At 35.6% G+C, this 27,263-nt stretch overlaps 4 protein-coding genes across 4 annotated transcripts in view; all 4 read left to right on the top strand.

Annotated features, from left to right (window-relative positions):
• The first annotated feature begins 431 nt into the window (after positions 1–431).
• On the top strand, positions 432–3,761 carry LOC114142213 (L-selectin-like). Its single transcript, XM_028013358.1, has 3 exons — positions 432–517; positions 1,717–2,081; positions 3,756–3,761. Exons 1-3 carry the CDS (start codon positions 481–483, stop codon positions 3,759–3,761), a joined length of 408 nt encoding a protein of 135 aa, XP_027869159.1. The 5' UTR covers positions 432–480.
• Positions 3,762–4,333: 572 nt separating this feature from the next.
• On the top strand, positions 4,334–7,342 carry LOC114139467 (L-selectin-like). The gene is made up of 3 exons (XM_028009438.1): positions 4,334–4,818; positions 5,906–5,994; positions 6,072–7,342. Exons 1-3 carry the CDS (start codon positions 4,335–4,337, stop codon positions 6,165–6,167), a joined length of 669 nt encoding a protein of 222 aa, XP_027865239.1. The 5' UTR covers position 4,334; the 3' UTR covers positions 6,168–7,342.
• Positions 7,343–10,303: 2,961 nt separating this feature from the next.
• LOC114142189 (macrophage mannose receptor 1-like) lies at positions 10,304–12,870 on the top strand. The gene is made up of 4 exons (XM_028013329.1): positions 10,304–10,697; positions 11,649–11,987; positions 12,509–12,597; positions 12,684–12,870. Exons 1-4 carry the CDS (start codon positions 10,349–10,351, stop codon positions 12,798–12,800), a joined length of 894 nt encoding a protein of 297 aa, XP_027869130.1. The 5' UTR covers positions 10,304–10,348; the 3' UTR covers positions 12,801–12,870.
• Positions 12,871–16,966: 4,096 nt separating this feature from the next.
• The window catches only part of LOC114141469 (retinoic acid receptor beta-like), a 34,300-nt gene continuing 24,003 nt past the window's right edge, over positions 16,967–27,263 (top strand). Inside the window, exons 1-3 of the mRNA XM_028012020.1 lie at positions 16,967–18,226; positions 25,508–25,668; positions 26,811–26,952. Coding sequence (XP_027867821.1) covers positions 18,034–18,226; positions 25,508–25,668; positions 26,811–26,952 — 496 coding nt within the window. The 5' untranslated portion in view covers positions 16,967–18,033. The remainder of the gene's footprint in view (positions 18,227–25,507; positions 25,669–26,810; positions 26,953–27,263) is intronic.

The following is a 27,263-nucleotide window of genomic DNA, read 5'->3' as shown; positions in this document are numbered from 1 at the left end:
TTCAGGTTCCACACCAGACTTTTCTATCTGCAATAATTAAAACTTTGTGCAATGATCTGTCCAAGACGAGACAGGAAAGGGGAACATTTGGTGTCCGTAACTTACTAAATAAAACTTTGCATATGTAAATTTCATTCTCCAGTGTGGATTACTTCAGCCTCATCTTCCTTTTTTTTCCACAAAACCCGAGATCTCAGGTCTGCAATACCAAACAGCTGCACTCCGACTTGTAAGTATAATTCATTATATGTTGCAGACTATCAGCTAAGCCATATTTTAGATGGTTATAATAACTTTTGATGCCTAAAGCTGACACTAAGTTTTAGAGAAATAAATGAGGCTTAGCTTGATTTTAAAGACATTTTTCCATCTAGATGTGAATTTTATGTTTTTGATCATTTAATGGTTTGCTACTTTTTTCTTCTCTTAGTTACAGAAGCTTTGAAATTCTTGTTTCCATTTTCTGCAGAAAAATCAACAATGAACCAACAAATGACTGCGGCTCTCCTCCTCTTTGGTAAGAGTGGTAAACTTGAAAGGTTTAAAGTTTTCATCAGAAATGGTTTACAAATGATTATAAAGTGACTTTTTGTGAGAAACTAGTTCTTGTTTTATGTCACAACTCAGCTCTCTTTACCCTACGGCAAACGTGTCAAACTCGAGGCCCATGGGCCAAATCTGGCTCGCTGTAGCTGTTTATGTGGCCCTCTAGATTCTAGACTTACTAAATGTGCTTAAATATTATGTTATCAGTCAAATCAATGCAGTTTTTATCTGCTTACTGCCAAATTATATCAATCAGTCGATCCAGTTTGTTGCAAATTATTGTGGAAATTTATGCAAAAATCAACAAATCCCCATACTTTTTCACACTAATACATAATTGGGAGTTTATTGCAGATTTTTCTCAAAAATTGTCAAAAACTTTCTTACTTGTGTTAAACAGCTGCCTCAGCCTTAATTGATGTCTGATTATAGTCCATGATCTGTACAACGAGTTATAAAAAGTCACATTTAATGTCATAAATAAGCACAAATATCGCAAATATTTCCAAATTAGCACCACAAACACTTTGATTTTTATTGCAAAAATGACTAAAAGAATCACAAAATCCTGGAGGGACTGAAAAATTGTTCAGTAATATCATTTAATTTTAAGAAATAATTTATATTTTAACAGTTTGTGAACAGGTTTCATCATACATTTTGGTGCCACCGGCCCTTTAAGAGGATTCATGATCTTGATTTGGCCCAAAAGGAAAATGAGTTTGACTCTCCTCCTCCAAACAGTCTAAAAGACGAACAATATAATTTTTCAGTGATGGTTTAAGAGGTCGGTTAGAGAAAAGTAGAGAAAAAAACCCCCCAAAAAGAAACACAACAATGGAAACAATCGATCAATAAATAGATCAAATATTCAACTTTTATTGCTGTTGTTGCTACCGTGTGTAGTGGAAACATTCACCTGCTGTTGTCGTCCGTTTCTCCCGTAGTATTGAGCTTATGTAATCAATATTAAGGAATTATTTACTTAAACAAGCTCTGATATTTTGCTGAAAAGTTACTAGACTATCTTATTTAAAGTGATTTGCATTAGAAACCAAAAATACTTGGAAAGATTTTGTGTTTCTGCAGTATTTGTTCCACTATGTTGGGCATGAATACATCCTTAGAGAACGATAGCCATCATTTAAATCCTATTTTGTCAATATTCAGGACTTTGCCTCGGCTCCTGCTCCCAGTTTCCACCACGCTGGTACTTCTACGTCAACCAGCCGCTGATCTGGACTGAGGCTCAGCAGTTCTGCAGGGCGCATTACACCGACCTGGCCATGTTTGAAAACATGGACGACATAAACCGCCTAGAAGCTCCTTTCTCCTACTCCTTTGCATGGATCGGACTCTGGGATGATCCGAATGCCTGGAAATCTGCACTGGGCAACGGGACCAACTCCTGGAGATGGTCTGCAACCGGAGAAACCAGTAAAACTGGTTACAAGTCATGGAATCCCACTAATCCAAATTACTACTTGGGAACAGAGACGTGTGTAAATCTGCACTACGATGGAACATGGACAGATGTAGATTGTTCATTTTTATACACATTTATTTGTTACAATTGTCAAGAGAAGTGGAGTTTTGATGACTACACTGAGCCCTCTGTGAAAACTGAGGATGAAGAATCTGCATCTTCACATCCCAGACGAACTTCTTCTCTTTCTAGGGGATGAGGACGGCGAACTGCAGGAGGGTGATGGACTCCCAGCATGTGAAAGGTCTGACCTCGTGGAGGGGGTGTCAAGAAAATCCGAGCTCATCCCACTTTCCCATGCTGGAGATTTTAGTTTAACAGTAATAATAAATAAAGTTATCTTTAAAATGAATCACTCAAGTGACATCAAGGCCCAACAGTAGACTTAAGTGTCAATAAAGTTAGTTTAACAGTAATAATAAATAAAATTATCTTTAAAATGAATCACTCAAGTGATATCAAGGCCCAACAGTAGACTTAAGTGTCAATAAAATAAATCTGGTTGTGTGTGTTGTTTTTGTCTCATGCAAACTTTGCTTTAATTCTACTTTTTTCTATCTAATCATAAGAAATCATAGTCAGTCAGAGAGAGTCATTAAACAGGAAAAGCAGGTTTCCTGGAAAAAGAGGAAGTAAGTTTCCAGCCTGCAGATTTATAAAAATAGCTGAGACTATTTCTTATTTTAAAGGTAAAGTTTTAAAGAATGAAATCTAAACATTATTAGTAATTGGATAAGATTCAAAGTAAAATACTTATATGAATATTGGTTTACTTGTAATAATACTTACACTTATATTTGTGGGAACACTTACAAGAAAAACAAGCAAATGTAACTTTAGTAGTAAATAATTAGAATCATGTATTATTCTTGGTTTCTTTTCAGAAAAACATCTGTAATAACTCACATTAAGATCATAATAAGAGTAACTAATAAGTTATGGTTATAAAATCATAAATGAATGATAGATCAGAGAAGCTGAAGAAAATAAATGTGATATAAGTTATGGTTATAAAATTATAAATGAATGCTAAATCAGAGAAGCTAAAGAAAATAAATGTGATATAAATGTGATTTTGACATTGAACTTGAAATGGTGTAAAAGGTTGTAAAACTGCAATTAAACATCACTGATATGTTGGAGGTAGATGGTAGGTGAAAGGTGACAGGAAGGGAAAAAGGGGAACTAACAGGAGAGCAGAGATGATCAGCACCTTATATGGAAACAGGAGGTTGAGCAGCCCTGAGACATTGGCACAGACATCAGGAAATGTCTGTAAGACAGTGATGGATATGAGATCATCTGTCTAAGCAGACAGCAGGCGCACCAGGGGGGTGGATAAACCCTATAAAAGGTGGGTGCAAAAGAGGAACCGTTCGTTGGATCCTCCGGGCAGCTTCGAGCCAAGAGATGGACAAAGAACTCTGCAGCTGAAGAAGAGCCGGGGCCATGGAGCCGAAGACTGTCCTGCGCATGGGGACCAACCCATCTGGCCCACAATCTGTGGCTTCGAATCGCACTTCTCTCATCGGCTGGGTTCAGACCCCAAAGACAAAGATGAAGACAAAGACAAGGAAGAAGAACTGGTGCCTTTTTTCCTGCCAGCACCAAGTCCTGTGTGACCTCACCATCCAAGATATTTGTACTAGAAACTAGACCAAAAATACTTGGTAAGATTTAGCATTTTTGCAGTGTATTGTATAGTTCTTGCATGCTAAACAAGAACTAGCATGTCATGCTAGTTGGTCATGGCAACCTGTTGGTCGCCTTGACTTCCTGTTGGTGGCCTTTACTTCCTGTTGGTGGCCTTTACTTCCTGTTGGTCGCCTTGACTTCCTGTTGATGGCCTTGACTTCCTGTTGGTCGCCTTGACTTCCTGTTGGTGGCCTTGACTTCCTGTTGGTCGCCTTTACTTCCTGTTGGTGGCCTTTACTTCCTGTTGGTCGCCTTGACTTCCTGTTGATGGCCTTGACTTCCTGTTGGTGGCCTTGACTTCCTGTTGGTCGCCTTGACTTCCTGTTGGTCGCCTTTACTTCCTGTTGGTGGCCTTTACTTCCTGTTGGTCGCCTTGACTTCCTGTTGGTGGCCTTGACTTCCTGTTGGTCGTGGCTTTTGTTTGGTTAAATGAATAGTTTTGTTATGTAAGCGTTGGTCCACTTTAAACTGTAACATCTCCGACTTAACATAAAAAATCTAGACACGGCCCTGGGGAAATCCACTGTTTTTTTACCCCTCCAGGGGGTCTTTTGTGGGCTCTAGTGTCCCTTATATGATAGTAGGCTGACAGGAAACGGGGGAAGTCATGCGGCAAATGTTGTCGGGTCTGGGAGTCGAACCCGTGACGGCCGCGTCGAGGACTCAAGGCCTCCAAATACGGGTCGCGCTAACCACTACGCAACCACAGCACGCCCCGGAAATCCATTGTTTAACTGACTGTTATTCTTTTGCGGTTACAGATGTGAAGCAGTTTTTTTACATCTCAACTCAGAAAAACTGGAGTTCTGCTCAAACGTACTGCAGGAAAAACTACGTTGACTTGGTAGTGATCGAGAACCAGGAGGAAAACAACAAAGCTCAACGAATGATACCGAACAAGGACGTAAGTTGGATCGGTCTGTACCGAATGCCGTGGACTTGGTCCGACGGGAACCACGGCTTGTTCCGGCGCTGGACCTCTTCCTCCCCATCAAACACCGGCGGTTCTCGGCACTGCGTCACTGAGAATAATTTACATAATTGGAATGATGAAAACTGCAATACTCCTCATGTTTTCATCTGCTATCAAGGTGATCAGAAGCGTAAAAACTTAACAGCAACATTTTGGTTTATTCAGCCTGTCATATAAAAAAAGTTAATTTTTAAAGTTATATTTTCCAAACGAAATATTTAGTACACTAGCTAAATATTTCTTTTGAAAACCAAATATTATGCTTTCAAATTAAATACTTTGGAAATAAATATTTTGTTAGCAAAATAAGTGTTTAATCTGGAACTAAATATTTAGTTTCAAAATTAGATATTTAGTTCAGACTTAAGCATTTAGTTGGGAACTACATATTTAGCGTAAAGACTGAATATTTAGTTTTAAAATTAAATATTTACTTTGGAAATAAAACATTTAGTGTTAAACTAAATATTTAGCAAAAATAAATACTTAATTTGGAACCAAACATTTATTTTGAAAATTAAATATTTAACTTAGACTTAAACATTTAGCTAGTAACTAAATATTTAACTTAAACACTAAATATTTAAATTCCTAACTAAATAACTTGAAAGCTATGTATATGGTCTTCAAACTAAGTAAACATCTTTTAAATTAAATATTTAGTTGTTCCAACACATATTTATTTGGAGAATAAGTATTTAGTTTGGAACAAAACATTTAGTTTGCAAACTAAATATTTATCTTCCTAACTAAATATTTAATTTGAAAGCTAAATCAATAGTTTGCAAACTAAATATTTTTATTTACCTTGGAAATCAGTTATTAGGTTGGACAATAAATAGCAAGCTAAATAAACGCTTAATTTGGAATCAAACATTTAGTTTTAAAATTAAATAAGCTCAGATGTAAACATTTATTTGGGATATAAATATTTAGTTTGAAAACTAAATAGTTTCCTTAATCAAATTAGATTATGTATTTAATTTAAAAGCCAAATATCTAGTTTGTAAACTAAATATTTAATTTGGATCGCCGACATTTATAAATGTGTAAATAACATGATAAAAATATGGCTTTAAAAAATTACAATTCTTTCTCTCTATGACAAACTGAATAAAATGCTTAGCTTAGTTTTTTACAGTGTAACTTTAAAATCGACATTTTTTCGCTGCTCCTTTGTGACACTGAGTTTCGTTTCTGCTCAGTGGTAAAGAAGGCCGCCCTGGTGAAGGTGACGACTGTGACCGACGCCGACCTGACCGATCCAGACATCAGCGCCCAGCTCCTCCAGCAGGTACTCCAGAATCTCTGACCTCCTTTTGGTTCATCACAACATCAAGCAGGAATTTAACACATTTCACTTTTCCACAGCTGGGCGCCGTACTGACAAGTCAGGGATGGACTGATTTCAAAGTACGATGGAAGAATATAGCAAAGAAGAAGGACAATAATGAAAACACAGTATAATTAATGTTCTCTGCATATTTACACTCTGTACAGAATGTGAACCACTGTTGGTGATAATAAATCTTCTATAGAACCAAATATAACTGTCCTCTAGAACCTCATGAGCTGTAATTTTAATGTCAGCCATGCAGAGATGACATGATCTTAAATATGAAAGCCAGAAGGAAACTTATATGCAAAAACTCTACACGTTTTTACGCTTCCATTCGGGTTTTAACTACTTCTAAAACAGCCCAATGCTTAAAAATCCTCCTTTGGGGATCAATAAATTGTTTTTGAATTGAATTGGAAGACGCCACATGTTTCTAGGCAATAATAATGTTTTTTGTTGTCTGGAAAATGAGTTTCAAAAACCTCCCTGAGGTACAATCAATGTAGCAACGCCAGCAAGACGGTTACCTAGCAACCCAAGCTGAGCTCCAGCACGTTTAGTCAGCTGGGTTGTATGACTGCATATGTGATGCAGCCATTTTTAAAGGCTGAGTTGGGGGCGTGGCCAACAGCACCTTATTTGAATTTAAAGTGACAAGACGCCTAAAAACTGTTAGGGCCATTGCAGACAGAAAAAAAACTTGGAAACTTATGAATTTGGAAACTTAGAAATTTCTAAGTTTTTTCATAGAATATTTCTGAGATTCATCTCAAAATTTCTGAGTTTGTGTTTTGCAAAATTTTGTCTTTCCAAACTTGGAAACTTCACATTTTTCTTCTAGAAATTTTTTTACTATTTTTCTTAAAAATGTTGAAATGTACTCCTTTTTTTCTGTCTACAAAGACAGAAAAAAAGGACTGCCATACTGAATGAGCTTCATGAACGTCTTTTTCAACTTTTGGTATAAGTTACTCATCTGAAATCTGCTTTTTTATTAGTGTACGAATCATCTTTCATACTTTGAATTTCCTTTAGTTATAATAATATCTTATTCCAGGATACATTAGAAAAAAATCTTCTGATATTGTTTACAATGTTTCCCACAATGTCATAATTCCTTTGTATATTTTTGTCCCGTCTTTACTTCCATAGGTGTGATTTATTAATTTTATTCCTTTATTGCCCATATTGTACTTTAATTGGGTTTTGATATCTGTGGTTTCCTGATTTGTAATAGTTGGTGTGCTGCTGTTCTTAGTCAGGTCTCTCTTGAAAATAGATTTTTAATCTCAATGCGATATAAATAAAGTTCACAAATGAACAAACAAACAATGTTGTCCAGTGCTATTAAAGGTGTGGCAGCACTTTATGAGAAATACAACATTTTGTCTGTGAACTCAGAGGTAGAGTCGTAAGGCAGCATTTGATCGTAGGACTGAACGTTTTCCTCCATCTTTTATTTCAGTTTTAATCAGTAATTGTGACACAAATGCATTTTATTCTGACAAGACAAATAGCATTTACAGTTGGATTGAATCGAATAAAAGACCCTGGACATTGCAGTAAAAATCTCAGACTAAATACTTTTAACAACATATAAATTTAAAAATACATATTTTTAAACTCTTCTTTTTGCCTCTAAGTAACTTTTGTTGTGTTCACAATGAAGTTTATCATTTTTATTGATTTTAGTTACAATACAAGAACATTTCAAATAGCTGTCAATAATACAGGTGGAAAGTAAATGTTACATTATGAACAAAATCACGTTAAGTTCAACAGGGATGGGGTTTGCATGTGAAACTGGCTTTCCAGAGTTTGCAGTTTGCATTTGTTTCTCTTTATTAGCATATGTAAATATAAGGTAATAATGCAGCAGTGTCAGTTCATTTATGTCATGTTCCGTGTTTTTCTGTGTGTTTATTTTGAGTTTCCTGTGTCTCCGTGTTGTCCTGTCGCCCTTTGATTACTCCCGGGTGTTTCTCGTTCCCTAATTACCTCCTGTGTATTTAGTCTCACCTGTGTCTCTGGGTTTTGTCTCGTTATGTTTTTCTGTTTGCCTGTTCATTTGCCACGCGTTTATTCTGTTTTGTGAGCCCTGGCTTCCGCTCAGCCGTGCCGCCAGAATCTTGTGGACCGTTTGGAACATTATTTACTATTAAAACAACCATCTCTCTTACCTGGGTCTCCTGGCGTTCTGCCTCACCACTCATCCACCACACCTTACGACAATTCAGAGAGTTTCCATTTGTAGTTCTGGTATTTATGTCTGGGTTCGTTTTTCAACTGCAATTCATTCTAACTAATTTAAATTACAAAAATAACATCAATTTAAACTTCCAACATAGAAACTCTGAATTATTAACAAAACTGAAGTTTATTTTAGCGTTTTGATTATGTTGAAAATGTTTCTTCGTTCCTTTTGGCTAGTTATTAACTTTCTGTAATAATCTACAAGTCCTGCAAACATTTCAAACTTTGCATATGGAAATTGTGTCACAGTGAGAGAATGAAGTTGACAGTAAGCCTTGTGAATTCAGATATAAACCTCTTTTTGGCATCCAGAAGCTGCATGGTGAGTATTTGATGTTTTATTTTATACACATTTCAGAGATTAGAGTAAATATTCTAACTCTTTTCTCATTCACCTGCAATCTGACTGCAACAAAAAGCAAAGATGAAGAAAATGTGATTTTATTATTCAATTGCAATCTGAATTATATAGAAAAACCATCATAGAAATAGATTAATAGAAGTTTTCATGCTCCTTCTCAAGGAAAAACACCTTTCTCTGATTGTTTTGATCGGATTATTTGCTTTTATTTAATTTAATAGCCTGATCAGATCAGGCCATTAAAGCTATAAATTTGATCCTTTTTAGCTTCTTCCAATGAAGGTAGAATAAACTTAAAGAAATTCATTTCCACAGAGGACGTAAAATGACTTGTTTGAAGAAAATTCAACAATGGATCACTGTTTCGCTCTGAGGACTCTCCTGTTCTTCGGTAAGAACTTAAACACAACGTGTATTTAAGTTAAATCCCAGTGAGGTAAATTTAATAGCAAATTAAAAGCTTTTTTATTTTAATTAGCTTGTGTTTATCCTTGGTTACTTATTTGTTTTATGGCTAAACTTCTGAAACGCTTTTAGAAGTTTTTTAATATTGTTTTTATCAGTCACTTTTTGAATCTGGTTTCTATAATCGGCATTTTATGACATTTTATTAAAGTTTTTTCCTCGTTGTTGATAGAAACTTGTTCTTTAAATAAAATCTGAATGATTAATTTTTCAAGATATGTATGTTAGGCAATAACTTAGGTATAAAATATATTAATGTGTAAAATTATTTTATTTTTTACATGAAACTATGAAATATATGTCTGTGTACCAGGGCCATTGTAGATATAAAAAGAAGTACATTTCCACCAAAAACTCAGAAATGTTGAGATTAATCTCTGACATTTAAAAGAAATCAAGGAAATTTCTGAGCTCCAAAAGTAAAGAATGTGTGAGAAAAAAGCCCCAAAAAGACTAATTTAAAAAATATACAGTTTGTTACTGTTATATTAACGTTTAGGGCTGGACGGTATAACAATTTAGGTCTTTCACATCAGTCGATATAATGATTGATTAGTTATTTGTTTTAAACATGTGAAGTACCGCCAAACTGGTGGCGTGACGTTTCGTGTTTTATCCAGTTTTAATTCTGCACCGTTTTTATTTTTAAGCAGTTATGAGGCACAGTGGAGAAACACTAAACTGCTGCTGCTCCAGTTACTCAACAGGTTGTTGCTAGGCAACAAAAGAATGAGCGAGTTGCTAGGTAACCAAAGAATAGCTGAGTTGCTAGGTAACCAAAGAATGAGCGAGTTGCTAGGTAACCAAAGAATAGCTGAGTTGCTAGGCAACAAAAGAATGAGCGAGTTGCTAGGTAACCAAAGAATAGCTGAGTTGCTAGGTAACCAAAGAGCAGTTAATTCCACCAACCTTGCTTGAGAGTTTGAGTGGCTAAACTCTTTTCTTTGCCTACATCTCCCAGAATTCTGTGCGGTTCTGGGTCGGCGTTCAGTGAATATTTTATATGTTGAATATTTAATATTCTATTAGACATATTATCAATTGATATCAATTATCCGTCTATCGTAATATATATTGTCATCGATTTGTTGCCCTATTGGCTTTCAAATAAAGTAAACTAACCACTTTATTTTAATATATTGAAGCAATTCAATAAACTATCGTCTCCGTCAACATCTAGGGTTTATCCTCAATACCTTCTCACAAGTACGGGAGTTTCACTACATCAACATGAGTAAGACCTGGGATGAAGCGCGACAATACTGCCGAGAGAAATACACCGACCTCGCCAAGATCGAGAGCAAAGAGGACATCAGCAGACTGAGCGCTCCTTTCTCTTACAGCTGGGTGTGGTTTGGACTCAGGGACGACCCAAAATCATGGAAAGACACGATGGGTTCTGATGCAAACTCCTGGAGATGGTCAACATCTGGAGAAACCGGGCAAACTGCTTACCACAGGTGGAGTTTGGGTGAACCAAACTACATAGACGCAAACGAAACGTGTGTAGTGATGACCGGTACGGGACAGTGGGCCGACCGGACATGCAGCCTGCAGAGAAACTTCATCTGTTTCACCAGTCAGTAAACGATTTAATCCTTTATAGATGTAACTTTTATAAACTTTCACAATGTGACGATGGAAGCAAAGCATATGGGAAAAAAATTTAGCTTCTCTGCCTCTTTCCAGTCCTCACTGTGCTAATCAGAAGGCGGGTGAAAGTGGTGTCAATCACCCTTTATGTGGCGCTGCCCATCCTTACATCCCTCTCCCTTGCTCTCTGCTACGCTAGCAGTATGTGCTGTGTATGCTAAGGCTAGTTAGCATGGTCAGCAGACCATGCTAATGATGGCAGCAGATAAATGGTTTTCCAGCAACAGTAAGTTGCTTCTCCACCATAAGCACATTTAGCAGCAGGTTCACAAGGATGATTAACAGCACTAAGACCCTCCTCCTGGCTCTGATTGCTTGTTTTTGGTTGGGAGCGACGCATTTCTTCAGACGGCAATAATAGCTCAGGAAGGTTATGAAGCAGATGGATCTTTTCACAGATTTTCTGTCTCATAGCAAAGTCACAACATGGCGACAGTTTAACAAATATAAAAAAACAAAAAAATTTTAAAATAAAAATTACGGTGTGAGCAACAATTCTTTAACTATGTAAATGTGTTATTAGGCGACAGAAACTAAATAAATTAGCGTTTGGTTCATATGAGATCAGAAGTCTAAAACAAAACACAAATTTATTCCAGGATAGTTGAAACACAGCATGAATAAATAATGTGATCTGAGAATTTATGTGTAATCAAAGCAAACACAGTTAATAATACAGAGACTTTGAAATTATCACTCTTAGATATATATATATATATATTTTTTTTTTTTACAAACTTTGTATTTATTAGCTAAGATGGAGTAGCTTTCAACAAATAAGCAATTTCCCCCTGGGGATCAATAAACTTTATTCTAATTTGTAAAATGCTGAACACAATTTTGCTCTTAATCTGTTAACTTTAATTTACTTTTGTAGTCACAGAGAGAAACGCGAAGGAATACGTCCACATCTCAGCCCAGGAAACATGGAGCTCTGCTGTGACGTACTGCAGAACGCACCACACCGACCTGGCGATGATCGAGAACGAGGCCGAAAACGGCGAAGCCCGAAATGCAAACCCAACGACCAGCGAAGTCTGGATCGGTCTGTACCGAGTGCCGTGGGTCTGGGCCGACGAGAGCCAAACTTTCTTCCGACCCTGGCACTTCTCCCTGAATAACAATGGCGGTAAACAGCACTGTGGAACTGAAAACAACGTCCACCAGTGGGCTGACGAAGACTGCGGTGCCAGGAGGCCCTTCATCTGCCATCGAGGTGACTGTTCAGTAGGAACTGTTTCTATCGACAGTAAATCAATAACAATATAGATCCCTATAGACATGTGATCAATATCAACAGATGATACATCTGATAGAATATTTAATATGTAACATACAGAACCTCTCACAACAAACCTATAAAGGTTGGTGGGGTCAACCGACTCGCTCACTCTTTGGTTACCTAGCAACAACCTGCTGGATAAGAAGAGGTTTCAAATTCCCTCCCAACTGTGGTTACCTAGCAACAACCCGCTGAGTACCTGACGCAGTAGTAGTTTTATGTTTCACCACTGTGTCTCATATCTGCTTAAAAATTTAAAAATGGAGTGAAAACTGAATAAAACAGGAAGCCATGCTGCCAGTTTGGAAGTATTTAAGATATTTAAAACAAAAACCTGGTCAATAACGATCATTCTCAACTGATTTTAAACGCTTATAGTGTGATACGTTTTTCAGCCATTTTGTCCAGAGTGTGTTGAGCATCTAATTAGTTTGTTATTCTGATGTTCTGTTCAGTTTTAACGAAGTTGACGATTGTGAGGATAAAGTCTGTGACTGACATGGACTGGACTGATCCAGCTGTCAACTCCCAGATCCTGCAGCAGGTAAACACACCTTCATACATTTAAATATTACATTTAAATATTGAAAATTTATTACATTTGGAAATATTTTATTATTTATTATTCAGCTTGGTGCCTTGCTAACCCATCGGGGATGGACTGACTTCAAATTGCGATGGAAGCGTCTGCCAAGCAAAAACCACAAAGAGAAATGTGCAAAATCTGAGTGTAAATCACAAGTTTAGTACTGAATGTTTTAATTTCATACGGCGGCATATTTAGGCCTTTGCAGATAGAAAAAAAGGAGGAGTAAATTTCTGGTAAAAAAAATCTCATACATATTCTAGAAAAAACTTTTACATTTTTGTTTAATCTCAGGAAATAATCTAGAGGAAAAACTCAGAAAATTTCAGTAAGTTGTAAATTTTCAGCGTTTGAAACTGAGATTTCCTCTTTTTTTTCCCTCAAAAAATTCAGAAATTAATTTCAAAATTTCTGAGTTTTTTTCTATCAACTTTTCAAGCTCTGGAATTTCTTTATTTTTTCTACAAAATTTCTGATCAATCTCAAAATCAGTTTGTTTTCTTGGCAGAAAACTACTTCGACTGCCAGATTATTATTTCACTTATAACAAGACATTTCCCCATGAGTATCTGCCAGAGGAACTTTTTTAATCAATATTTAGAAATTATTAACTAAAAACAAGCTCCTGTATTTTGTAAGATAGTGCTTGAAATAAGATTAGACTAAGGTATTTGCACTGGAAACTAGACTTGGTACGATTTTGAGTTTTTGGAGTGAAACAATCAATTTACACAAAATGCAACAATTTTCATGTATTTCATTAATCATTTTATGCCAAAGATTATTTAAATAATTGAATATTTACAATTAGTTTTTGTGAATATCTTGACCTTAACTTTCACTTTAACATCTATCCATTTTCTATACATCTTTAACACTGATGCATAAGTAACAAAACAATTATAATAACAAGCAAATAAAATGTTTCCAAATCAGTTTCTTTCAATAGAAAGTTTATAAAACTTTAGCAAAAACTGCAGGTGTGTGTCTGAGTGTTGTGAATTTTTGGTTAAAACTTGTTTGTTTTTCATTCAAGGGGTAGAAAATCCTGAAATTTTACTCAAAAATAAAATTACTCAAGTAAAAGTAAAAAGTGCAGAGTAGTAAAAATACTCTTAAAAGTATATTTTTCAAAGAAAGTAAATATAACTGAGTAAATGTAGTTACTACCCAACTCTGGATGCAGGTACTGTATTGTTATTGATGTTATTCCTTTTTTTAATGTAGAGCAATGAACCAGTGAGATCAGGTTTGGATTCCAACCATTTAACGGCCCCAATAAATCCTTTAGGAAATAAAACCCAACTTCAAAGAGGAGTTCAACTCCCAAAGAGCCTCTTTTAAACCAGTTACGTCCCCGTCATCCAGTGAGACAGTAAAAATAAGGAGATATATAGCATTAATAAATAACTCCACCATGGCGCCAAGCCCCAAGTTAAGGTTTACAACAAGTAGTAAAAAGAAAAACGAAGCAAAAGGAAGGTTAGGAATCAGTTAAGTTGGGTATAAATGACCAACAATGTGCCATTTGCTACGTTGATGAGTTTGGGCAAAATGCTGGGAACACAAAAATGGACAAAATGAGTTTTATTTCAAAGGTTGGAAAGAGTTCAAAGTTAAACGGACTGAGTTCAAAAACCTCTGCTGGTCATACTGTTCATGCAAAAATACAAACCAAAGGATAGGAGTCATTATGTGAATAAATGAATGAAAGTTTTCTGCAGACATGTTTGCAGAAGTTGGATTTTTAACCATTTAATTTTCAGTTTGCGTAAGTTTTGTCAGAGAGCAAAAATGTAAAACTGTGTCCAGTAAAAGCTGTAAATATGTTTCATTTGGTACTTTTTTTTCAAAAGTAAAGGTAAAACGATGTAAGCACACATGGACTGCAAATGGTTATTGCCAAACCCAAAAAACTATTAAAAAATCAGACTTTTAATATTTATCTAAACTCACAATAGTACAACTTTTCTAACCTTTCTGACATCATTAGGCCTCGTTGCTGACATGTTCTATACAAATATACACCCTACAATTATGTATTAGTGAGAGAAAGTGCAGGGATTTGTTGATGTTGCATGAATTTCCACAGTAATTTAATTTGGCAGGAAACAAATAAAATACTTGATTTGATTGATAAAATAATGTTTAAGGACACTGTTATCTTGATGATTCTATTTATTTGTCCCTTTAGAGTCTAGAGGGCCATGTAAAAAGCTGCAGAGGGCCGGATTTGGCCCCCGGACCTTGAGTTTGACACTTTCAAACTGCATCATCTCCCAATCTAAAACACACAGATCATCCACTTATCACAAACGCAGCAGAAAAGACAGAAATGATGCAGAAAGGAACGGTAATATTTGGGGGAATGAAGTAATAAAAATGTGATTAATGGGACAGAAGACGGAGCCTGAAGAGGAGCTGGGGGAGGATGAAGATGAGGAAAGAAAGAAGAGGGAAACAGCGAGCTGGGAGGGAGGTCCATCAGCAGCAGCAGCAGGCTGCAGGAATGTTTCACATGCCTGTCCTCTGCATGACCTCGCCTCCCTGGAGTGTGGGAGATACTGGGAGTAATTAGCCTCTTTTAACATTGGAGCTGGGCTGCCTTTCCGCCTCAATGGGGTTAGCAGTGGCATTGAAGGAGATCAAGTGTATAATTTCAAACAAAGTAACTTAAGCTTTCATTCTGGGCGATGCAGACGATGCATATGCAGATTCCACTTGTGCGTTTTTGTTTATGTTTCAGTAGTTTTCTGTTATTTCCAGTTAAGAAAGAAAAAAACTTAAATTAATTTAAAACAGAGGAGATGTCCTTCCCCCACCCGCAGAGCCATCTTGCTGCTGACCTACTTTGTCTTCTGCTAGATTTAATTATGATCTCTCAGACTGAAAATATTTCTCACTTAAAGTCAAGGATCAAGAATTCAGAAAGACAGAAATGAAGAAAAACTGGGCCTGAACTGCATCGATTTTTGTAAAAAAGGCCACAGCAACTTGGTTCTAATCACAAATACAGGAAACAGAGTCACCAGCTTTACTTTAGTACTTTCTTTTTAAAACCCAGTTTTAAGGGTAAGACTATAATTTATTTTTATTTAAGGGTAAAACTCTAAAACCCACCAATACAAAAAGACTTATAACTTCAGAGGTAATACGTTAAATGTCTTTACAGCAAAATAATCGTCCATTTAGCTGATATTCTGTAAAAAATAAATGTTTTATCTTTTCTATTTCAAAAATAATCCCTCTATACGTTTTACCCTTTACTCTAAAATCTGGAGAAAAACCAGACACAGATTAACTGCTATGAACTGCACAGAAATGTTTTAATAAGAATTTGAGCTAAAATGGACACTAGATTATATGCTAATTTCTTACATGTGATCAAATTAAGTTTGTCAGACTTAATTTATTTACACCTGTTTAACGACTTAATCTTTATGTATTCACATGGATAAACTTAATTTGATTACTTGTAAAAAATTAACAAATTTTTTACAGTTTAATCATCTGTTTTCTTTTATCAGTGTAACTTTTGTATCCTGTTTTATTTAATATCAAACTTTTATGGTAATTTTAGATTTAGAAGCTCTGTAACTTTATTTTCTTGTAAAAATGCAGTGACCGCCCCTTTAAGAAACACTGAATGTAAACAACCCTAAAACAACTGCATAATTATATTGTATCTTGCCAATAAAGACATTTTAAAGTCAACTACATAAAATATAATATTTACTTACATTTTTATAGGAAACCACAGAAGAAGAAAAAGGTTCTGCCCAGAATTTGTAGTGAGAGCAAGTAGCAAGAACAGAACGCCATGTTTATTTTTAGCATTGATGCTAACCCAACCGGTGGCTAATTACCGTTGCTAACGGTTAGCAACCGTTGCTAACGGCTAGCAACCGATGCTAACGGCTAGCAACCGTTTCTAACGGTTAAATAACTAATTAAATAACTAATTAAATGCACAATTATAAAGCGTTTTTGCAAAGTGTTATATTCATATTTATGCTAAGCTAACTGTAAGCATCTATTTCAAGCAGGATGTTAATAACACCAAGAGTTAGCCATTTTTAAGGGAGTTCGCAGCATATCCTAAAGCAATTTATGATTTTATGAACGTGTACTTTCTTCTGTTTATGCTGAATACTTTCAAATAGAAGACCAAAGAAGAATAAAACAGTTGATTTTAAAGTAAAGTATCATTTAAATCAGACATTATACACAGAAAACTTTTAAAAATGGTCAACTTATCTTTAATATAAAATTATAAAATGTATTCAACGTCTTTTTTTGTTTTGTCATTTCCAAAGTGTTTATTGACAAGGAAAGTAAAGATACAATATTTGATTAAAAACTCCACTGTAACATTGATAGTTTAAGTTTTTCTGGAAGTTAATTTCGCACACAGTCTTTACATTTATTTAAGAACCCTCTGCACAATCAAATCACAAATTTAACTGAATAAAGCTTGTAGCATTTAATCTGGCAGATATATAACCTAAAACACTCGTTTTAATTGTCCCTCGTTTTTGTTTAAGATGTGAAACAAAGCCAACAGATGGATTTTATGATGATTTAAAATATTTTTTCTCTAAAGGACTTATATTTGCTTGTTTATTAACTAAATGAATCAAAATATGCTTCAGTAAACTTCATTTTAGCTCAAATGTCCTGCCTTTGCGGTGAACTCCTGCTCACCTGTTCCTAATTACAGCTAAAACATGGCAAACATAAACCGCTGCATTATGGGTAATGTAGGCATCTGGTTTTCCCTCGATTATCTTGTTGTTGTCGGTCTAAAACAATTTAGAGACGAATGTTTTTTAAATATGTTCAACGTAAATGGAGGGTTTCGATGTTTTCCCACACTGCACTGGTTTGTGGAGGTTTGGTACTGGTTTCCAGAGCCGGTGATGATGTCACACCGAGGCTGGGTCATGTGAAGGGCAGCAGCGGAGGAGGTTCACGGAGAGTTCAGCCGCATACATTAGGTAATAGCGTCGCACGCCGTGACATAACTAGTGCGAAGCAGGTTGAGTTGAGACATTTATCAATAAAAAGAAAAAGCGGAGATAAGATTAAAAAGTCGTTCGGTAAACTTTGTTATGCAAAACAAGCAGCAGACCTGGATGCGCGGAAGCTCCCCCACTCCAGTGCCCACGCTGCGCGCCAATACGCACAGTTTATGAGGAAATTAAAGGTCTGTTCCGGCGCGCACACGCCCCTCATAGTGCGATGCTCCTGCTGCATGGTCTGCGCCTCAACGCCCGGCTGTAAACCACAAACCTGCGGAGAGCCAACTGAAAGTCGTCACCAACAGGAAGGACTCTGTTTTCTTCCTCTTCTTCATGAGGAGAGCATCTTCTCCAGCAGGACTCCGCTAAGGTCATGTTTGACTTCATGGAATTTCAGGTTTTCGGTCCGGGAGAAATCATGGACTTTTATTCGACTTCCAGCCCCGGCAGCGCGCTGCAGGACCTGGATCTGGACCTGAACCCGGATCGGGACCAAGACCGGGACCTGGCAGCTTTCTTCCCGGAGCTGATCGAGTCGGACTGGCCGGAGCATCGGTGCTCGCAGTGTAGGTCTAAACACACAAAAAAACGAGTAATAACATCATTTATGTGTTTTTCTGATGCATATATATTAGAAAATCTGTGCTGCTTCTTTGCAGTAATGTTTATTCTTTCCATGCATCAGATTCTGCTGAAAGGGCCTGCATGTCATTACAAATAATAATAATAATAATAATAATAATAATAATAATAATAATGATTTGTAAAAAAAAAAACTATATGAGAGTAAAGGGTAATAAAGTAAAATGTGGCATGTTGATTTATTTTTTTGATTAAAAAATTATTTTTTGACAATATATTTGGGTAAAAATGTGGATATTATGGTTGCACAGGGCTTCTCTTTGTTGGTTGATATTTTATTTGCATGCCAAATTTACAGCAGTTGTTCTTTTTAAATATTAATTTCTCTTATTTTTACAAAAATAGTCAAAAATTACGTTGTGAATAGGGCTTTTTGTATAAAACAATAATTTTACATGCAGCAAACAATACCAATTTTATTAATTATTATATATCTTTGTAAAACTTCTCTTATATGCAAGTTATTGCCTAAGGCAGTTCATAGTCTGTTAATTTAAAACAAAATAATATAATCTGATCCTATTTTACAAAATTTTCACACACAAAAAAGTTTGAAATTGTGAAATTTTATTCAAAAATGCAGCAGAACACATTTAAACACATAAAGACAGTAAGAAAAATTGTTTTAAAAGTTCAACCAATCATAAAAAGACATATATTCTGCCCAACTGGCTATTTTAGTAGTGTAGGAGTTTAAGATGTTTAATTTAATTTAGTTTTTATAAGTGAATGAGTGAAGCTTTGTGTGTGTTTTTAGTGAATTTGTCTTATAAACTCAAAGAAAACTAAATCTTCATAGATTATCATCTGTTAGAATCAGTTAATTTTTATTGTACACTCCAGTAGTGATGAGCAAATGTTATGTAATAATACAAACTGGGCTGCAACTAACGATTGTTTTTGTTATCAATTAATCTGTTGATCTAGCGATTAATCGGATTTAAAATGGCACATTCTGCAGATTTTTCTTTATACATTATTAGAAACATACTTAAAGTTGCAAATAAACAAATAATTTCTTTTATAAATTAAGAAAACTGGATTTCCTTAGTGAATGTTTGATCGTTTGTAGCAAAGGATGCATCTGCAGCAAAAAAACATATACAGTGTATGGTTGATCTGTTTATATTTTCTTTTCAATTAACCAATTAATAATTTAACTGCAGTTCTGAATTTTGCAGAATTTGATCCAGGTGAAGCTACTTGAGGAGTTCTGGTTAGAAGATTTTTACAGAAAAACTTACTATCTGTATGATAAATGAAACATTTAAATATATATTGTTTTGTTCAGTTTTGTTATTTTCTCCTGAGAGTGTGTTATTCTTTCAGAAAACCTCTTTTTTAGTCTATATATTCCAGTTACTGACTAACCGATTACTAAATTAGCAGACGATTATTTCAGTAATCTATTAATCGTGATTAATTTGATTAATCGATTCAGCCTTAGCGTGTAATAAACCACTGAGTGCGTGTTGTGGGATAAATTAGCGTTCAGAAGTATTACTGCAGCAGCTTTAAAGCCCAGTCCGGACCCAGAGGGAGGTTTTACCCGCCGTCCGGTCATTATCTGGCCACTGTGAGGCCTGTCAGCAGAGAGCAGAGTGTGAACGCGGAGCAGCGCGGGTCCGTGCGGTGGTCTGCGTTTGGGACGGGGCAGAGCCGGTCAGTTGGGGGTCACCAGCGGGTTCACGGGACGGTCACTGGCTCAGGAGGTGAGAGGAGAGACAGACTGCTTTCCAGTGAAGGTGGAAGTGGAGAACCAGTTCAGCACCAGTTCAGAAAGCATCAACTGTGCAGATCCCAACTGGGAGTAAAATCCAAATGTGTGACACAGTTACTGTCTGGTTTCATAAATCAGGAAGTAAAGATCTACTGAGCTTTAAATGGTGCAAAAATTAGCTTTTAGAAATGCCTGATTTATTTTAAGTTACCTTCAAAAATACTGTAAAAAAATAATTGAACATTCTTTTATATTTCCAATGATTACTGGCGGTTTTTACATTTTACATTTTACAATTTTTTCTTTATTTTTTTGCCAAAATATTTAATTGAGATTTCCCATTTTGAAAAAACAGTCATGTACCAGTTTGAACGAGACTCTCTTATAGTTACTACATGACAGTAATTATTATTTAGATTTATTATTTTTACTTTTAATGTTGAGTAAAAAAAGCTTTCTTTGAATCCTAGTCAGAATGATCAATAAAAAAATACACACGTCAATAAAACACTCTTACATAAAAAACAGGTTTAAATGTTGAAATCATATCTTTAGATTTAGATTAAATATTCAATATTTCAACAGGAAATGTAGGATAAATAGTTTATATAAATAAATGAACTTGATTTGATTAACAGTTTAATGACTGAGATCAGGGAGTATTTTATTAAATATTATACTATAGATCCATTTTCTTATTCTATTATAAAACATGTATTACTTCAACACAAATATTAAAGCAAAATTTTGAGGAAAACTAATATTTATTTCTTTATTTTACGATAGTGTATAACACAAATATTATATCTTTCCATTTGATTTATGGTTATTACTACAGATTTTGTTCAAAGTTTATCATTTTAAATGCCAAATTATGTTTTTAAATTGCAATATTATTGGAATTAAATTTAACATAATTAATTTATTATTAAGCAGGTCTAAAAACTAAAACAGTTGTATTTTGGTTTTGAGGTTATTTAGCATAAAATTGATGTAAAACGTTTTTAAAAAACTTCAGATCTTCTCACTGTAGAAGCTATAATCAGTTTTTTTGAGTTAGTTGCTACAGATGTAATTATTCCACGTCTACACAGGGTTTCCTCTAAAAACCTGCACAGCCTGGTGGTTGGGCATCCAGCAGCCTGCCCTCTTTATGAGTTAAAAAATGTTTAAACAGGAAATTTTAAAATATCACTTGATAATTACATGTTATTGGACAATTAGTGCTTGAACATTGGCTCATAGGTCTTAAAAATGCAAACATAAAAAAACTAGAACTAAATCAGCAATGCTAAGCCTGGTGGGGCACAAGTAAAACCTGGTGGCCCACCAGGCTTATAATCCTGCTACAAATTCAGTTAATAATGTGACTCTTAAAGTGAGTAAACTTAAAGATAAATCACAAATTCTGATAAAAGGCAATAATCAGTGAGACTGATCATAAAGTAAAACTTTATGTTTGAGGTAAAAAAAAAAGATTTTTGTCAGCATATTGTATGTATGTAGCTCTGTAAATACACTGCAAAAACACAAACTCTTACCAGTCTTTGTTTAGTTTCTAGTGCAAATACTTCAGTTCACTTCAAATAAGGCAAAACTAAATTACAAGTAACTTTTCAGCAACACATAGCAGCTTGTTTTAAGTCAATAATACTTTAATATCGATGAAAAAGTTCTGGTTCCACTGCATATTGTTTATAATATGGGAAAAATGTTTTGTCATAAATAAAATAATCTGCCAACGGAACTAGAACTTTTTCATCAATATCGATGAAACGAACGTAAAACTATCTCCTATTTCTTTCTGTTACTTCAAGCATGTTGACATATTTGCACTAAAAACTCGACCAAAATCACTTGGTTGGATTTTGTGTTTTTGAAGTTTCAGTTTCGCCTTTGAACAAAATCCCAGAGATTATTTACCAAAGTTCACGCAGCAACACCTAATCCAAGCGTGGGGTGATTGTTTACCTCCCTCCCCTGATCAAATCCCTCCCATGCTGCCTTCATCCTCCTCCTCCTCATCAGTCAGCGCGGCCCGTGGCGTGCTCCGGTATTGTTCTGCGTTGGGGAAACCGTCGGCCCGATGGGGGTTTCCTCATCTGACCCGCCGACTGCAGGTTCAGTCAGAGGCCGCAGGTTGAAGGGGACGGAGACGAGCAATTTTTCTCATTTCAGAAGAGCTTTTCTTAGTTTTCTGTTGAGGAACGCAGCAGAGAAGGTGATCAGAAACGCAGGGGACGGGTCAACCCAGACGAGCCCGGCTGGAGGAGATCGCTTCAGAAAAATCAGGAGGGAGGAGAGTTTTGATTGAACGATGCGAGTGAAGACGACTCCACTGCAAAAACACAAAATCCTACCAAGTATTTTTGAGCAAATATGTTAGTTCACTTAAAATAAGAAGATTAACTTACAAGTTACGTTTCAGCAAGACATAGGACCTTTTTTTAAAGTAAATAATTAATTAATATTGATTTTAAAAAGTGCTAGTTTCACTTATAACATGGGAAAAATGCAATGTTATAATTGATGATGATTATTATTTATTTCACAGACATTTCACCAACAAAACATAATGATAAAGACTTTCATTTTTTTAAGAGTGAGTACAAAACCTTGCTACCAAATATACATACTCAAGTACATGTAAATACACCACATGTTCAGTGACTGTGATATACAGTATATATACTGTATATATATATAGATATCTATATGTATACTGTATATATCCTGAACCAGATGACATAATCTGCCAGTCAAACTAGTAAATTTTTATCTATACTAACAAACTAGTTAAAACAAGCTCCCATCTTCCTGAAAAGTTAATTGTTAATTAGTTTTGGTGTCCTGAGATATTTGCACTGGATCAGAAAGTTAAACTCATTTTCATTTTGGGTCATATCAGAATCTGAATGCTCTTAAAGGGCCGGTTGTCCCAGAACGTAACGATAAAACCCATTAAAATTATTAATACTGTCCCTCCAGGATTCTGTGATTGTTTTTGTGACTTTTTGTAATCAAACTCACACATTTTGTGACGCTAATTTAGAAATATCTGTAAGGAATGTTTATATTTGCGCCAATGTATGATGTTAAATGTGACTTTTTATTTCTCGCCGTATCGATCACAGACTGTAACTTAAAATCAAGTAAACCTGAAGCAGCAGTCCGTTGTTCTTGACCAATTTGGATAAAAATTTGCAGTAAAATAAAAAAATGTGGGTATCTGTTGATTTTGTGTGAATTTTGAGGATTTGTTGATGTAATTTGGAGTCCAGAGGGTCACATAAAAAGCTGCGGTGGGCCAGAACTGGCAGTGTATTTATTTATACACTTACTTCAAGTGTATAAATAAATGATTATTTTTTTCATTAAATAATCATTTACTTGCTACAAATTTAGGTTAAAGGTTAGTTTTATCTAATTTAATTTGCACTAAGATATGTGCACTAAAAAGTAAACCAAGGTATTTTGTAAGATTTTGTGTTTTTGCAGTGATTAATGTTCAGCTTGACCTCAGATTCATTCACCTTCACAATATTTGGTCAGCTGGGATTCAGTCCAAATTAAAAGCAATCATGGAAATCATGTAAAGTTTTCTTCCTGTTTTTAGTTTTTAAGCTCACGACTCATTGTCCTACACTGCAAAAAATCTATGTCTTCAGTATTTTTGTCAAGATTCTCATGTAAACATCTGAGGACATTTGAAATAAGACAAAAACTAACTTACAAGTAACTTTCCAGCAAGATAGGAGCTGAATTAATGTAAATAATTCCTTCATATTCATGAATATCGGTAGATTATTTCACTTATAACATCACAAAAATGCCTTGTTTAAGTAAAATAATCCACCACTGGAACCAGTACTTTTTCATCAATACTAAGGGATTATTTCATCATTCTGTATGTTGCTGAAAAGTTTTTTCTTTCTTATTTCAAGTGTATAAAGATATTTTCACTAAAAAATAAACCAGAAATACTTGGTAAGGGTTTGTGTTTTTGCAGTGTAGCTGCAGTTATGCTGGATGTTTGTTTTTTTGTTGGCTCACAGCTGCTGCTTTGTGACTCTTTAAGTGGATCATTTATGGTCACAGAGTCCTCACTCTGCTAGATTTTTCAAAGTCCCACTTTATAGTTTTATCTCGCTTTGTACGCCAGACAAATAGCTCCACATTTAACGAGTTCAAGCTGCCTGAGAGGCTTAGTGGGGGCAGGAATGTCTTCTTCTGTCGCTGCGTCAGGATCAGAGATAAAGACTGATGAGATTAGTGCAGATTATAATCCTCCAGCCATGATAGGTAAACAAACTGGAATGTGTCTTTATTTTGTTTAGACAAAAGACAGAAGCAGTGTGTCTGAAAATAAGCGCCCCCCATGAACTGGAGACTACCAGTTAACAATATTAGTAAATTAATTGATAATTATTTCAATAATTGATTAATCACGATTAATCATTACAGCCCCAAATAGAAGAATAGAATAGAAATATCCTTTATTGCCCCACAGTGGGAAATTTCTGTGCAAATAATCTCACACAATTTAACAGAATAAATAATAAAAATATTTCACCGTAAGGGCAAAAATTCAACATAAATACCAAGTAATTATAAAAACTAGTTCAGACCAGTCCAGAAAAAAGTGCAACTGAGCTGATTAATTAAAATTAAACTAATTATTTACAATTAATGACAGTAAAAAACTGTGCAGCAGGAAAGTTGTACAGATACCAGCGTGGATGTGAAACATAATGTCTGAAAATAAATCCTAAAAACAAAGAGTCGCTATGTATGTAATCAGGATGAATCGATTTACCAATTATTGAAATAACCGTTAACTAATAAAAAAAGCAATTTGCTGAGAGAACAACACATTCAGAGCAGCGATTAAGTCAAACCTGTACAAAAAATATATACATTTTACATTTAAGATAAAAAAAACAACATTTTTTGTAAATATGTTTAACCCATATCTCCTAAAGTGGCGTAGTTTTAGATTCATCTGGTTCTGATTCGGTAAAACAAATATCCTCCGATTAATTGTCAAAATATTTGATTAAACGATTACCAAATTAGTTGTTAGTTATTAGTTGTTTTTCTATGTAATACCACTCCGCACATCCTACCAGAAATCTTTCTAAAGTAAATCCTAAAGGTCCTGGTGAACTTTGACCTCAGGTATTGTCTCCCTGCTGAAAGATTCTTATCTTATCTTCGTTTTTCCTCCTGTGTGAATCACTCTGGATCAACATTATTGACTTTTTCTTCTTTTGCTCTTTCCTTCGGTTTGTTATTTTGTTTGTATTTCCTTTTAATTCCTGTAAAGCAGTTTGCTTTGCCTTGTTGCTGAAAATGTGCTGTATAAATAAAATTCCCTTTACCTTTGTGTTTTTGTAGAAACATGCTGCGTGTATAAGTTTTGTTCTGCTGAGGCTCCCGGTCTCTTCAGGAGGGTCTGTAAGGTGTTACTCTGTGTGTTTCACAGCAGTGGAAAGCCAGAGCTCCAGCTCCAGCTCCAGTTTGGACGACCTGTTTGCCAGTCCGCCTTCCCCTCCTCCGCCTCCGCGCACCTACAAGCCCTGCTTTGTGTGTCAGGATAAATCATCAGGGTACCACTATGGAGTCAGCGCCTGCGAGGGCTGCAAGGTAGAACTTTGTTCATTCATTCAACAGCTTCGCTTTAACAAGAGTATCATTTGGACGTGGTCCAGTCAAAGCACAGACCTGCATCTGGTTGAAAATCTGCAGGATGATCGGTGGACCGGAGGCACTAATGTCCAGACAGATCTGGAGTGTTTTTCCAAAAGTTTGCTAATTTTGTCAATTTCAACCCCAAAAGATTTCAGTTAAGCTGTACAAGTTACAGGTCACACTGAAGGTGAGACTGAGACGCTTCGGCCTCATTTTTATTCTTCCATTTGGATCTAAACTGCTTCTAAAAACAAATCAAACACTTAAAACAACACTCAGCTGTTTTCTGGCAATAAGTTAAGTTTTTTTTAGATTGTTGATTCTGTGTTGCAATTGCACAAAAATCCGTGAGGGACGACGGCGTCCCAGCTCGAAATTCTGTGAAAGAGGTGCAGAGCCTCGTGCCGGAAGCTCGCTGAAAGGCTGTTTACATCGTTTTAAACTGCGTGAGTGGGAATAAAAATAGCAATAGGTATTTCCTTCCATATGACACAGTGGGAGTGTAACAGGTAAACCTTTTATGGATGCGAAAGCAAGAACCCCCCACTTGATGACTTTGTGTTTCTATGTTTGATGTGATGTAAAGCACTTTGAAATGCCTTGCTGCTGAAATGTGCTATACAAATAAAATTTGATTGATTGATTGTACAATGGCTACTGGAGAAGACAAATGTTTTGTGTTGACTTGTCATTCAGAAACCACTCGCTCCATTCTTGTTGGTTGTACAGGAGGCTCCACTTCTGCTTTTCAAAGATGCATGTTCAGGGGCTAACAGCAACTTATTTGGATTTAAAGTGACAAGAGCCCCTAAAACAGTTCATTCTGAAAAGAGCTCAAAAAATGAGGACCAGACTGACTAAAATCTCATTATATAAAATTGATTTTGTGCAACAAAAGTAATGAACATATTTTGTACACCTCATAGAGCTATCCTAACCTGTTCAATGCAGCATAACAGGTCACCTTTAAACCACCTGCCATAAGGTGTGTGGACTTTTTGTTCCACTGTAAATTAAACCTTTAAGCATTTGAAGTTCCCACAAGATTACAACAGGTATTTCCTTTGACTGGGATAATCTGTTGTGTGTCTCTGCAGGGTTTCTTCCGCCGCAGCGTGCAGAAAAACATGGTGTACACCTGCCACCGTGACAGAAACTGCATCATCAACAAGATCACCAGGAACCGCTGCCAGTACTGCCGCCTGCAGAAGTGCTTCGCCGTGGGAATGTCCAAAGAGTGTAAGTGTTGGTTTTACTCTGATTCAGCAAAATAACCTGCAATCCAGGTGTTAAAATCATGATTTGAAGAATAAATGTACATTATAATATATTCCTCTCATTCCTTTCATGACAGGTACACTTAAGGTTGATAAAAAAATACTTTATTGGATTAAACTAAATGTTTTTTTAACATCCAAACTGCAGCCAATCAATCAACAACTCAAGGTGATGCAGGCAGAGAGCAGCTAAAAAAAGCCCAGAAATTTTGAGATTAATCTTAAAAAAATGTTTAGGGTGGTAGGACTTTCGAAACTCAGAACTTTCCATTA

This window comes from Xiphophorus couchianus, chromosome 3, assembly GCF_001444195.1.
Source record: "Xiphophorus couchianus chromosome 3, X_couchianus-1.0, whole genome shotgun sequence".
NCBI lineage: Eukaryota > Metazoa > Chordata > Actinopteri > Cyprinodontiformes > Poeciliidae > Xiphophorus > Xiphophorus couchianus.
Note: the sequence above shows the minus strand (reverse complement) of the source record. Positions and strands in the feature narration are given on the sequence as shown.